Here is a 13,681-nt window from a genome sequence, read left to right on the forward strand (position 1 = left end):
TATGGTGGAAAAGATGCACACAAATCGTGGCCTTCACCCTCTCAAAATGCATATAGTCCAGTGGGGAGATACACGTAAGAAAGAAGAAAAAACCAATATGGTGCCATACACTAACCCAGGGTAGGTAAGGGAGGCTGGGAGCACCTTGTAGGGGGCACCAATCCTAACTGACTGGTTCAAGGGGGGAGTCTCACTGCCCTGCTGTGTTCGGGTATGGCTTGTCATCTCTCTTGGCCTGTGTGCACAATGGCCCTTCTGTCTAGAATGCCCTCTTACGATCTGTCTGGGAAACTCTTAATACCCTTTATGATCCAGCTTAACTGTTACCTCCAGGAGAATTTCTCTGGCTGTACTTTGCCCTCCCTTGTTTTTCTCCACTTCACGTCCCGCTCACTCCCGCCCACTCTCAAATGAAAGTATTTTCTTTCCTTTGAGCTAAGTCCTTAAACATCATCTCTATGGAAATATGTATTGATTTGTTTACTTTTCAGTCATCCCCACTAGACATTTTTCAAAGCCAAGGCAATAATGTATGTCTCTTTTTAATCCCCAGCTCCTAGCACAGTGTCTGGCACACAGAAGTGCTTGGTAAATGTCACTGAATGAATGAACCCATTCTAACTAGAATCTGGAAAATGTGATAGCAGGATGTCTGCTTTATTCCTTTTTGTATTACACTGTGATGATGACATCCTGCTATCACGTAATGATGACCCAGATCAAGAAATAGCCTCCTCTAGTTTTAACTCATCAGTGGATGTTATCTACTTGAACTGAGTGTGTCATCATGGCAAAGACTCAAAATTCTGCATCTGACCTTAAGTTATAGGGGTCTTCTGCAAAGCATGTCCTCATCTCAACTTCAGGCCTGATATTCTAGATACCAAATATCTGGCTGAATGCCAAGCAATTGAGTCAAACGTCACTTGCCAGACAGAGTCTGAAATCTAACAGCAGGAAGCTGTACGCTCCACTGGACAGTATCTTGTAAAAGATCTTGAGCACCTTTCTTCCCCCCTCCTCCCTTCCTTACTGAGGCTGCAGGTTTATCTTGTCACATTTGAGAGAAAACAATTAACATGTGAATCTTGCTGGGACTGTCTGCTAATAGTTAACCTGTGTGGAGGTCAGTCTATTTTTCGGTTGTTGTTAATAAACATCAGTTAAAATCTTGCCACGTTATCAGACAGGATGTGCTCTGCTCTGCTTTGAGTAGAAATCAGCCATCTGCCTTGGTGTGTTTGGTCAGAATACTGCGCCTGTGGAAAGGGTCGTTGTTAGGGGATGCATGGCAACCAGCTCCAGCGTGGTACAGTACAGAGTTGGCAGGGGTTTCTGCTCCGGTCTCACCCGGCCCCACAACTAGGCTCACACAGCCCTGTCTTCCTTCCTCAGGGGTCCTCAGCAACAAATGGCCTGACCACCCTCCCGCCCTTCCTCCCTTTCTTCTGGTCTTGCTCCCTTCATCCTCTCTTCTGCTATCCAACATTCTATCTCTGCACAAAGTCTAGAATGATGACTTGTTCAATAAATATTTCTTAAATGTGGCTGTAATTCTCTTCTTGAATACAAATTCAGCTATATTGCATGAAGTTATCAACCCTAGGATCCCAGTTGAGTTCACTTTCTGTGTGTCAGTGTGTGTATTTGAAGTATGAATCCATGATCACTACATTTAATTCACCCAAATTTTACATTCTTTTTTTTTTAATAAATGTAACTCTTTTTCATCCTCTCAATTGAAAATTTTCAAATTCCATTATGTATCACTGAAATCTTCTTTTGAAAACTATGTAAAGCAGAGAACAACCTTACTCTCTTTCTAGTCCTTACATCAAGGGGTTTATTTCATGCATCAACTATTTTCTGAGCTATTTTTTTTGTGTGTGTGTGCCAGACACAGTTTGAGATGCTGAGGCTACAGCAGGGAAGAATGCAGATGTATTCCTGGCTCTCACAGAGCTGGTGTTCTGAAGGATTTTTTATACTAGAACTGTGCCGTCCAGTAGGGTAGCCATTAGCAACACACAGCCCTTTAAATTAAAACTTCCTTCACACTGGCCACATTTCAAGGGCCCACTAGCCACATGTGATGAAAAGTGCAGGTCTATATCAGTTCCACCTTCACAGAAGATTCTAGGACAGGGCTAGTCTAACAGAACTTATAAGACCTACTACCATGCTGAGAGCTTGGGAAATCCCACAGCAATATTGTGAGATGATTTATTATGACGTAGATCATGATCCCTTCACACACAACCCTCCCTTTGAAACACAGAGATTATAGCTAGCATGCCTGGCGCCAACAAGTTTATTTTTCTTTGGGGCATCCTGTTTTTCCTTACAAGATGGTTAAATCAATGTGGGGGATAGCATTCCGAAATACTCACTCATTTTTCCTGCTTGTCTTGCAAGCAGGTATTGCCTCTGAATCAGGGAAGGAGGGGTTGCAAGGCACAACCCAGAGAGAGCCTTCAAGTCTCTGGCTGCTTTTGTGGTTCAGATGTATAAGCTCTCTGGACTTTCAAGCATTTGTAGTATATGTATATGTATGTATATGTACATGTATATATGCTGAGTTGCTTCAGTCATATCTGACTTTTGCAACCCTATGGACTGTAGCCTGCCAGGCTACTCTGCCCATGGGATTCTCTAGGCAAGAATACTGGAGTAGGTTGCCATGCCCTTTCCCAATATGCACATGTATATGGAATGTATATGTATATCACAGAATGGGCAACAGAAAGGAGAATCTAGGGAACAGGTGAAAGTGTTCTGGCAGGAGCAAGACTGGAGGGGAAAGGAGAGAAATGTGCGTCTATGCACACATCTGAGGCTGTTTCTGAGTAGATGCCAGTTTGCAAGTGCTTCATAGGTTCAGGCTGCATGGCCTTCCTGGCAGCTCAGTTGGGGTAGCAGAGTCCCAGAGGGAGAAAGTATCTAGGATTTGAGACTGTGGGAAGGGGAAGACCTCATAAGTCAACTAGATTTTCACAGTGATGAGTATAATGGACATTTTAGCAGCAAACTGTGTGGACATGTGTAGACGATAACTCAAAACTACAACCTGACTCACCCCAACATCTACCTACCTCAGGGAAAGTAAAGAGGGGTGACCCTGAGGTCATAATTTCTCCCTAGTGTAAGAGGGTAGGTATGCAAAATAGAAATAAGCAGAATTGTAATAAAAATACAGTTGATTTTTCTGGCAGTATCTGCATCTGCGGCCTAGGAGCCATACCCACTCCATGGGCACCAGAATAATTTGTCTCCAACACAATCCTGGAAACCTGAGCAATGGTCACTCTTGTCTGTCTATGAGACTAGATCTCATCATCCTCATCTGCCTCTTATGCTACCAGGCTCTAGTCTCCAGCTACCTCAATCTGGAAAAGTTATTCTCACAACCATTTCTTACCCATGATCCTCTAATTTTTGCAAGGCAAACTCTTCCGCTTAACTATCTTGCCTTATGCTATTGTCTTCATACGATGCTGGGCTTTCTGCCCACTGAATTTTCCTATTTCTCCCTTTCCTCCCTTTCCCCAGAGCTTTCTCGAAAACCTTTACCACTGAACACAGACTCCTCTGCTTTCTTATACTGCATTTTCTTGCCTTAGCTAAAATCCTTTTGCATGAAGACATCACCTCCCTGTAACCTTCTCAAATGGAAATAACACATTTCTGCTCATCTGCCAGTGAGGTTCCCATAAGTCCTGTCTGCATTCTCACTGATATTTTGCCTCTTCTAAACCACTGTTTTTCACTCTTGTGCAAAAAGCCCTTTCTCCCTTGAGTTTCAGGTCATCCTGCTCAGAGTCTTCTTGTCTCCTCCATCTTGTATCATTAGTATGGACACTTTAATACCTGTAGTGACAAACACAGAAGAAGCTAGCTTCACTATGCAGGACCTCAATTCCAGTGTATCCTGGAACCCATTCTTATAGCCACTCTTGGGCTTTATCATTATCCTAAATGTCCCACCTTAGTACCAGTTTACCATTCTCTGACGACAGCATCTTATCGTCACTGCTCTGAGGAACCTTAGTTCTCAGAATACTTGGTGTTCAGGCTAGAAGTCTAGTCCTTTGATTACTCTTTTCAATTCGGAGCTACTTACCAACATTGTACCTTTATTTTCTTTACCTTCCATCTTAGAGTTCATAATGCATAACTTTAAGAACCCTTGCAAGCTTCTTCAAAATCCCTAGGCCCCTTTATTTTTGCTATATTGGCACAACAAAGCTTCAATCTTGACTTAATCCAGCTATTTACTTTTCCTGATCTGGGCTGCTGAGTTTTGACTGAGAAAACAGACAACTGAACTATGCAAAGAGGTGGCCCTAAGTGATTCTTTGATAGATACTGAGTCAGTAGCTTTCCCAAGGGGTGATTACAAAACAATACTTTTTCTTTGCCAAGCCTCACTTCATTGACACCACTCCCCCCATATATATAAAACACTTCTCTTCCTCCCTTTTCCCTGGTAAATCCTTTGCCTTGGTACTCATTTACTCTTAAATCACTTTAATTGATTTTTGCACTCCCCATTGAAATGAAAATTCTCTAGCCAAAGTCACCAGTGATTTCCTAAATGTCTAATTGAATGGACTCTTAAATACCCACTTAACTGTACTCTTCTCTTGCACTGCTGACTCCCCCATTCTCAGTGTTCTGCTCTGGCCTTCTCTGCCTGTGCTCCTTGGAAAGCTTACTCGCTTCCGTGGCTTTGCTGCTGCTGCTGCTAAGTCGCTTCAGTCGTGTCCGACTCTGTGAGACCCCATAGACAGAAGTCCACCAGGCTCCGCTGTCCCTGGGATTCTCCAGGCAAGAATACTGGAGTGGGCTGCCATTTCCTTCTCCAGTGCATGAAAGGGAAAAGTGAAAGTGAAGTCGCTCAGTTGTGTCCGACACTTAGCGACCCCATAGACTGTAGCCTACCAGGCTCCTCCGTCCATGAGATTTTCCAGGCAAGAGTCCTGGAGTGGGGTGCCATTGCCTTCTCTGTCCGTGGCTTTGACAGGTCATTATATTCTCGATCCCCAAATCTGTATCTTCAATACAGCTCTTTCTACTTAGCTCCTGAGTTCTACATACAAAATAGTCTTCTTCATGATTTTCCTCACATTGCCATGGAAACTTCAAGCTCCATCTAAGCCCAAGTAAACAGATCCCCTTCCCCGCAAAGGTCCTCCTCCTGGGTCTTCTATCTCAGTATGTGACAGCACTGGTTAGACTAAGCCAGAAACCTTGGAGTGAACTTCAACTCCTCCATCTTAAATTCTCATCCACTTCCTGCACTACTACCTTCTGCACCATTTGACTCTGTCCTGGTCCTTCTGAATTTACCTTCCTGAAGTTTCCTGCTTCCTATCTTCTCCATCCCAACTGCTACTATATTAGCTAAGGTCCTCCCAGCTCCCAGCTCCATCCCCTTTACGGACCCTTTACACTTTGCTTGATAGCTTCAACTAAAACTTATATCAGAGCACGGTACTACCCTGAGCATGAGGTACAACTCCTCTAAAATCTACGCTCCTATCTCTCTTCAGACCCATCTGTCCTGCCTCCTGCCTCCTGCCTCTCACCCTGCAGTCAGCCATATTAAACTACCTGCTGAGCCTGGAACTGTCCATGCTAAGTCTCAGTTTGGAATGTCATTCTTCTCCTTCACACTCCCCTGCTCCCATCTGCCTAGCAAATATCTACTTATATTTCAGGGCTCAGTTCAACCGTCCCACTCTGCAAGGGTTCCTCTATTGTGCCCCTCCTTTCACCTCAGGAAGAACTGGCTACTTGCTGTCTGGGGCTCCATCCACACGTATATTGACCATGTCAGTCTGCGTCTCCAGGACTGCAAAGTCCTTGAGGACAATGTCTCTGTCACATGTATCTCTGTATCTAGATGTTCAGTTCACAGTAGGAATAAAATAAATATCCATTGGATGGATTCAATGGATTCCACTGAATGAAGAATGAACAAATTAAAAATGGAGCCTGAGCTGTGAGCAAAGGCTAAAATCAGTCTGATGACAGTGGAACAAATGCTGGTCATAATGTGAACTGAATTTCATCACAATGGCCTGTCTGCAGATAGTTCTGCTGTTTGTAAGGCTGCTAAGCCTCAGTTTGTATTAGTAAACAAGTCGGGTGGGGATTCTCTGGAGTGAAAGATGACTTTCAGGGACAGAAAATGGTGGTGGTGCCTCATATTGGCTTGCTTCCTTAGCAATTTGAAAAAACAATACCCAGCAAAACAATTCCCCCCTTTCCCAAAAGTTGGCTCTGGCTCAAGTTTGTCTTTTCCAAAATACTTTCCTTGGTCAGGCAACACTCCCCGTGCTATAGCTGTCAGGCATTAGTGTGCTCTGAATTCATTAGTGAAGGTCAGTCCCGAATACCAAACAGAGACACAGCCCTGAGTTTCCAGAATTGGAGTGAAACTTTTAGCAATAGCCACCCTCTCTGTTCTTGCTGTTCTAAGCTTCACCACAGCAGGCATATTTTAGAGACTGGCCTTGTGCTATCCTAATTTCCACACCTGAAATGAGCAACAAATAATTTGAGACAGAAAAGTAATACAGGAGAATGTTTGAACTGTACATGCATATACACGCCCCTTGTTTTATGACAAAAGCAACACTTTAAATCCAGTCAACATCACACAGACAACAAGCCTACAGAGGTTTGTTTTTTTTTTTAATAGTAAATAAATAAATGAGCAAAACCAAACGACAGCACAAAAATCCCTCTTACTTCAGATAATCTATTAATTTCAGATGGAAAGGCCTTAGGCAATAAAAGAAAAAAAATGCGATCTATGCACTAAGTAGGTTGAATAGTTAATTTAGGGTGACTAGAAACGACCAAATAATAAGTTGTCATGGTAGAAAGTACATTTTGGACATTCTGCTTTCACATTACTAACCAAACTTGTGAAAATAGTCAGAGAGACAGCAAGAAGGACTAAATTTAGATGCTGATTTAATGCATTCAAGAGCATGATTCATTTTCCCCCTGCCCTGGTACAGCCAGGAGAATGTGTGTGTACAGCAGGCAACACAAGGATGCTCTGTAAATAAAGGGAAGTCTCATTCATTCAGAGACTTGAGGAAGCCAGAGACACTCGATTTTCTCTGCCAATAAAGGTGTATTTCCAAGCACCTCACACACCAAAATGTAGAACCAGATTTCTCAGATGGCTAAAATCCATCTAATTTTAGCTTTGCCCCAGCCTTGGAATGAATGTGCTGAAAATTTATTCTGCACCTCCTCTTCTCTTAAATAGCTTTTTTTCCCTCAGGCTCCAGTGGGATCCTGACCAGCTCTCAGAAGCCACGAAACAGGGTTCATTTAATGAGAGGCCCAGAAGGATCCCATCATTTGGTAGCAATAGTTCTGGCAACCCAGAGTCCAAATTCCCTCATGGTAGCCCATAGATTGGGTCTTAGAGAGCTAGTATATATAACATAGACATCTGAGATGATTTGGGGCTATTCAAAAAAAACAACTAGGAACCAACCAATCAGACAATGACAGCAAGTTCAACCCCCATCAGTTAATCAGGGTGTTTGGCAAAGCTGTCTAGACAGAGCAGATTGTCACTCTCTTTTCCTGAGTTTTATTATCTGCTGTTTCCAATCATGTTCTTACACTCACTTCTGCTCTCAACACCAAAACAAATGTTTCATCTGCTAAACTAAAGATAAATTGAGATTAAGGCTGGACTATCATTGTGTTCATCCAACCTGGCTTAGAGGTGAAAAGTCATTGGGAATTTACACTCTTTTTTTCTTTCCCTCTTTTTCCTTTAGTCTTTAAGCACATTTGGAAAGTAACCTTAGAAGTTTCATTCTAGCTTTTTTTTGGCCTTATTGATGTTCTCTGGGTTTAGGACAAACTACAAGAAAAAAATGAAATGTATTTTAAAAATCTGTAGTTGGGTAACACTGTTTCCCAGAAGTGAGGGCACTTAAAGTTGTCCTCCCTTCTGAGGTGTGGGACAGATGTTAATAACCTCCCCCCACACCCTGCAGCCCCCATTATACAACCACATATAATACATTTATTCCAATTAAGAAAGATTATTTCTGCAATATGAAATGGCTTCAGCACTTTTGCAGCTAAAAACAAAGAGTTCGATATGGAGCGCGTGCATTATGTTACAAATGAGTCCCTCTGAGAAGGTGTGCAAGAATGAGCAGTGCTTGGAGAGGCCCCCACAGGGCATGTTCACAGGATGGGGCTGGTGGACCCTGGCAGTCCAGGTGGATATGAGATCCAATTAGCCTGAACACATGCTTCACAAACCAACCTGGACATGGCACAGAAAAGAGGCAAGACACCGCAGGGCAGCATAAACGATTTGTACCCTTCTCAAACAGCTCGGTACCGAGTCTCCTGGGCAGTTCTGAATGACAGGGTGGGGCTGTCACACAATCTCCCTTGGGCTCACTCAGTGCCACAACATGGAAATCAAATCATTTAAAGGACAGGGATGTTCAATGACACAGGCCAAATTTAATGACAGATTTGGGAGCAGCCTTCTATAACCATTTGAGAAAGGACAAATACTCTTTAGCACTCTAGACAATAAACTGGCTGATTTAGCTTAGAACAGTGGCTACTACCGCAGCCAATTTCAGAACATCACAATGGAACGTAAGTGGTTGGGGGAAGGGAGTCATGAAGGTTGCATCCATCCAAGGCTGGGTTGGCTACATACCGGGGTATGTAGGATACGGGGTAGAAATTTATTCTCACACACATAGGGCATCACAGATTTAATCAACAATGTGGCACATCTATTTTCATACTTCACTCACGCAAAACACCACACTTCCATCTCCAGGGTTTTTTCAAGTTCTAAACTACAATCAGCCCTTCTTTAAAATAACGATGATAGATCCTCTGATTCAGCCAAATGGTGGTGTTTGTTGCACTAGGCTGCGTTCATAGTACAACATCAATAAATGGCCACTTGTAGACGGACGGACAGAATTCCACTCATAAAGCACACCTACACCTCCCTCTTTCTCCCATCCCAAAATGTCGCATTGTCAACAGACCTATGAGGGCTTAATTTCATTTAGGGGAAGAAAGGAGAGATAGGAAAAGCAAAATAATGTAAGTGGAAAAGCAAGTTGTTGGGGAAAAATAGTACATTTAATTGCTGAGAAGAATGATCACAGGTGGGCTTTCAAGTGTTATGTTGCCTTCAGGGACCATTTGAAAGAATGACATCAAAAGAGTTTTCCCCAGTCCCTGGAAAGGTGTCTTGGTGAAGGCTGCACATTGTCAAAGATATTCCAAATGGGAGATGGAGTTAGAATTTTTGCTCAGTGAGTTGGCTAAGTCTCATGAAATGGTTATTTGTTCCAATTAGGTGTTCCAAAAAAAACATCTTGCTTCAGATAACTCATTTTGAGAAGAAAAGAGTATTTGTTCAAATCTCATCACGGAAGGGAAAATGACAGACTAGTGTGTTCTGTGGCTATTGTACACATACTCTTCACAGGCCTGTAGGACTCACACTTTTAGATCATTTGTCCTTATTTTCCTAGTCTCAGTCCTACCTATAACTGGCAGGGGTGGGTGTGGGGGGATGCCGACTAGTTTTTGCTCCTGTTCTTAATAAGCTATACTATCTAGTTATATAACTCTAATCTGTGTCCACAGTCCAGAGCTCAGATGGCTGGCCTGTCAGCAAAAAATGTTAGAAAAATGTTAATTCAACAATGCTGGTAGGATGTTATTTCTAGACCTAAACTCCTGAGGGAAAATGAGAAATGGTTGCTCCTGGGATTCAACTCCTCTACAATGAAAGATATTTCTTTTCTGAAGCTTTCTTCCCAAATAATTTCCCAATGCTTGGTGTGCCCTGACATTTGGTCCAAATAAAATGCTGGAACAGACTCGTAGGATACAACTATCTTCAAGCTCTGTACAAGAAGGGTGTTTATTACAGAGAATCAGCATCTATTAGGGTATGAAGCATCGGGGGCCTGCTGGCACTCACTCCCCACAATGAGTCACTTCATGATATAGATACTATTTTTTTCTGGCATTTATAAGCAAGCAACTCAGTTTATAACCTAAGGCATTTTCCATACTTCCAGGCAATGAATACTAGCTTCTTTTGAGTCTCAATAGCACATAATTTAGGACAGTGGGAAAAGGAGCTGGAGAATAGTTTCCAGTGCAAGGAAAACACCATACAGATGTTTGCCCTCACTCTTGGATTCTGATGGCGAAATTGAGAATTGTTTATTTGTTCTGAAGTCAAACTCAAGGAAATTATTTTTTAAAGGCTAGGATAGGGATGGGGAGTAATGATATAATATACTTTTAATATTGAAATATTCAACACATGGCCCCAGGATTTTGAATCCCCAAGGAATTTAGATCTTTTAAAATGGTTCATTCTTGGTCAAATTTGGCACACCAGATGTCACAGGAAGGACATACCTGAAAAAACACCCGAGGACTACTTTGCTAAAATTGTATATTCACCTTCTATAATTGTTTTTTTCCTCCAAGATAGCAAGCTAGGAATCAGTCCTCTATCTTGAGCCATTTATTGAGAACAAACAAATGAACTTGGAAAAGATATGACCCAATTAAAGTTAAATACCTGACTTTGGTGTATGAGAATCATAAACTTGCTTACGGTCTATCTGGTCCGCAAACACTTCCCCATAAATCATCCAATAGGGCATGTAGAAGATGTTCTTGGCCAGTTTCCATGATGGCTCCTCATTGGGAAAGAGAATGGCTTGCCTGGCGACCCCAAAACTCATGAGCACCACCAGCATAATGATGACAAAATACATCATGTCTATCATCTGGAAGTGGGGGGAAGCAGAGGGAGAAACAAAAGAAAACCAGAATGACTGAGTATTCCTGTGATGCTGACATTGATGGAAAACTTGGTTCACTTTTGAGACTGCTGCTAAGGGAAGTTGAGACAGGGAGCTGTGGTCAAGTAACCACTTGGTCTGCTGAAACCAGTGTCCAACAACTCTTAAAACAACTCTTATCAGTTACCAAGAAAATCATTTAAGAACAAAAAGCACATGTACAATAGAACCTCTTCATCTTCCATTGTTTTCTGTGGGACCTAGTTGCGACTAGGCATGAGAGTCATATGACACAGAAGCTTGAGCCTGTGAATGCAGTACTAACATTTTTTCCGCTCCTGGGAAAGACAAATGTCCTTGGCTGGGTCTCTTTCTTCTTAGCAAAGTTGGAACTGGGATAGTTGAACTATTTTGACAACTATTGCCACGCTGTAAATTCTCCAAATTCTGAAAGGCTTATCAAGAGCTGAAAAGCCTAAGAGAATAATTATTTGTAAACAAGACTCAGACAACCCAAATATCCATCTTAAACTGCCTTACTCTTGTGGCCCCACCTCACTGCATAGTTTTCTACCACAAACCAGTCTCTCAGAGAACCACTCTTTCTGCTCTTTCTTCTGCGTTGTATCCTATCAGTTACGGAGGGTGTTTTTTGTAGGAATTAGAATCAAGTAGCCTAATGGCCTATTTCTGTGCTTGCTGTTGAAATGCTGGATTTTCATCTTGACATGTTTATAAAATTCTTGACTTGTACTTGACTCCGTTCAAGTAGAATGCTATCTCTTATTCCTCTTTCTTTCTTTCTTTTTTGCTTGTTTTCATGATACATGTTATCTGGGATCTGTTTCTCATATGCCAAATTACTTTCCTTTTATCACTGAAAATAGATGAGGATGCAATAAATATAATTTTGCCTGGCCAGAACCCACTGTCTCCTTCTTTCAGAAACAGTTTTTTGTTTTTCCCACCCATTTTGGCCCTAAAGGTAGGTGTCTTTTCCAGGATGGGTTAATCATGGTAACTTGCTGTCTGGCAACAGTGACAGCAGGTAGGGATGAGACACAAGACAGGCCAACCAGAATCTTTTCTTTGGATTTTTTTTAAACTGAAGTGGGGAGAGACGCTCCCTTGCTCTCTCTGTAATAAAGTGAATTCAGAGTGTCTAAGGCTGTTTCCCATTAGGGAAACAGGTCAGAGTGAATGAAGCAGGTATTCCAGGGAAGGAGACAGTGGGTTGTGATGGTGGTTGGTGGCCTGGGTGCAGTAGCTTCGATCTTGCCCTGCTGTAAATCAAGTCATCCCTCCTGGGTTTAAGCTAGTTGGAGATTGGTTTGTATCCCTTGCATAAAACCACCTAATACAAAAGTCTCTTGGACATCAAATTTCCTGAAGGAATGCCCATCCACAAAGAAAGACTGATGATAATTTTATCAGTGGCAATGAAGGCTTTAAATTAGTTTTAAATTCCATTTTGCAAGGATACATTCCATGCTGCCAGTTACTGGAATTAAAACATTACAGCCTTCCTGTAGGCCTCAGGACACTAGGGGCTCAATACATTTTAGGTTAATTAATCAACTGGCAAGGCAACTTCAAAATCTCTCAAGTACTGTCTGACTTTGAAACTAAATATCTCAAAATTTGATGTTCATTCATATCTGTTCACTGTCCTTAAAAATATATGCTAGTTATTCTTTTCACAACTTAGTAGCCTCAGAACTCTCTTAAAATGAGCAAGTCAGCGGTTTTATAGGAAACGTGGGTCCTTTTCTCATCCCTTCTCTCTCTTATCATGCAAAATTCTTTCATCATTTATTTACAAAAAGTTCTATTAATGAAAAAGCACAAAGGGGTCCTTTCGGTTATGTTTATTTAGACTGATTAAAAGGTGGGTGGGGAGAGGAAGGTGTTTACTTATGAGATTTAGGATCTAGTTTGATCCAAGAAAATTCAGCCAGTAAATACAGCAACTGTTCTAATCTAATTTCTCAGGACTGTTTCCATTCTGCTTGATCGTAATACCTATTCAAAGGGTCAAAACAATCAAACAAACACTGTTCCCAAACACTCAACTTCACATATTTCAAAGGCGTCATAGCTTCCATATAAATACTGATATCTGTTGGAGTGAACTGCAGAAACGACATTATTAGTGAGAACTGGGTCTGGCTTCTTCTGCTTTTAAACCAAAATTGTCCAACTGGTTCAATATGAAGAGGGCTGATTGTCTGTCATTCTTTTAAACATCCTTCGGTTGGGTTGTATAGAGGAGAACACATAGTGCAGTGGTTAAGCATGTGTCCTCAGGTGTCAGAATACCTGAGTTCTCACCTTGGCCCTGCTAGCAAAAACAACTAGGTGATCTTGGGCATGTTTCTTGGTCTTGGTTTTTTCTTTTTAATTTGTAAAGTAGGGATAATAATCATAACAGTAATGATGCATATTATTTTTGTAAGGATTAAATGATATAATGTGTGAAACAATGTGGGTAGTTCTTGATGAAAGTTAATGTATTATTATTATTATTAGAATTGAAAAAGGTCACGCTGTGGAGTGAGAGAGGAGTTTGAAGCCTTTGTTTCTTGCCCAGTTTTAGTCTGTTTAATTGTGAGATGAATAAACTAAAGCCTATTTCATGGGGTTGTAATGATGATTGACATGTCTGACATGGTATTTGGTGCATAGTAAATGATACCTATTTTTGTTGTTTTTATCCACATTACATAAGTGAACTTAGTACTAGGCTTAGAGAACCACTGAGAAGTGGAATATGAAGGAAAAGATGTCAGAATTCTATTAAGTGATTCTAGAGATGAAGATCA

General features: G+C 41.6%; 1 protein-coding gene and 1 long non-coding RNA gene across 21 annotated transcripts in view; both read right to left on the reverse strand.

Moving 5' to 3' along the window:
- Window positions 1-13,681, reverse strand: part of TRPM3 (transient receptor potential cation channel subfamily M member 3) — an 885,588-nt gene that overhangs the window by 50,480 nt on the left and 821,427 nt on the right. For all 20 annotated transcript variants that reach the window (XM_081505094.1, XM_081505047.1, XM_081505037.1 and 17 more), the window contains one exon: window positions 10,670-10,844. In XM_081505094.1, the coding sequence (XP_081361220.1) occupies window positions 10,670-10,844 (175 nt within the window). The remainder of the gene's footprint in view (window positions 1-10,669; window positions 10,845-13,681) is intronic.
- LOC145511595 (uncharacterized) lies at window positions 2,296-6,553 on the reverse strand. The gene is made up of 2 exons (XR_014057982.1): window positions 4,627-6,553; window positions 2,296-3,867 (listed from the first exon to the last, which is right to left on the reverse strand). It is a non-coding gene; the product is annotated as an uncharacterized LOC145511595 (long non-coding RNA).

This window comes from Giraffa tippelskirchi, chromosome 1 (assembly GCF_054371585.1).
Source record: "Giraffa tippelskirchi isolate mGirTip1 chromosome 1, T2T-mGirTip1v1.2.pri, whole genome shotgun sequence".
NCBI lineage: Eukaryota > Metazoa > Chordata > Mammalia > Artiodactyla > Giraffidae > Giraffa > Giraffa tippelskirchi.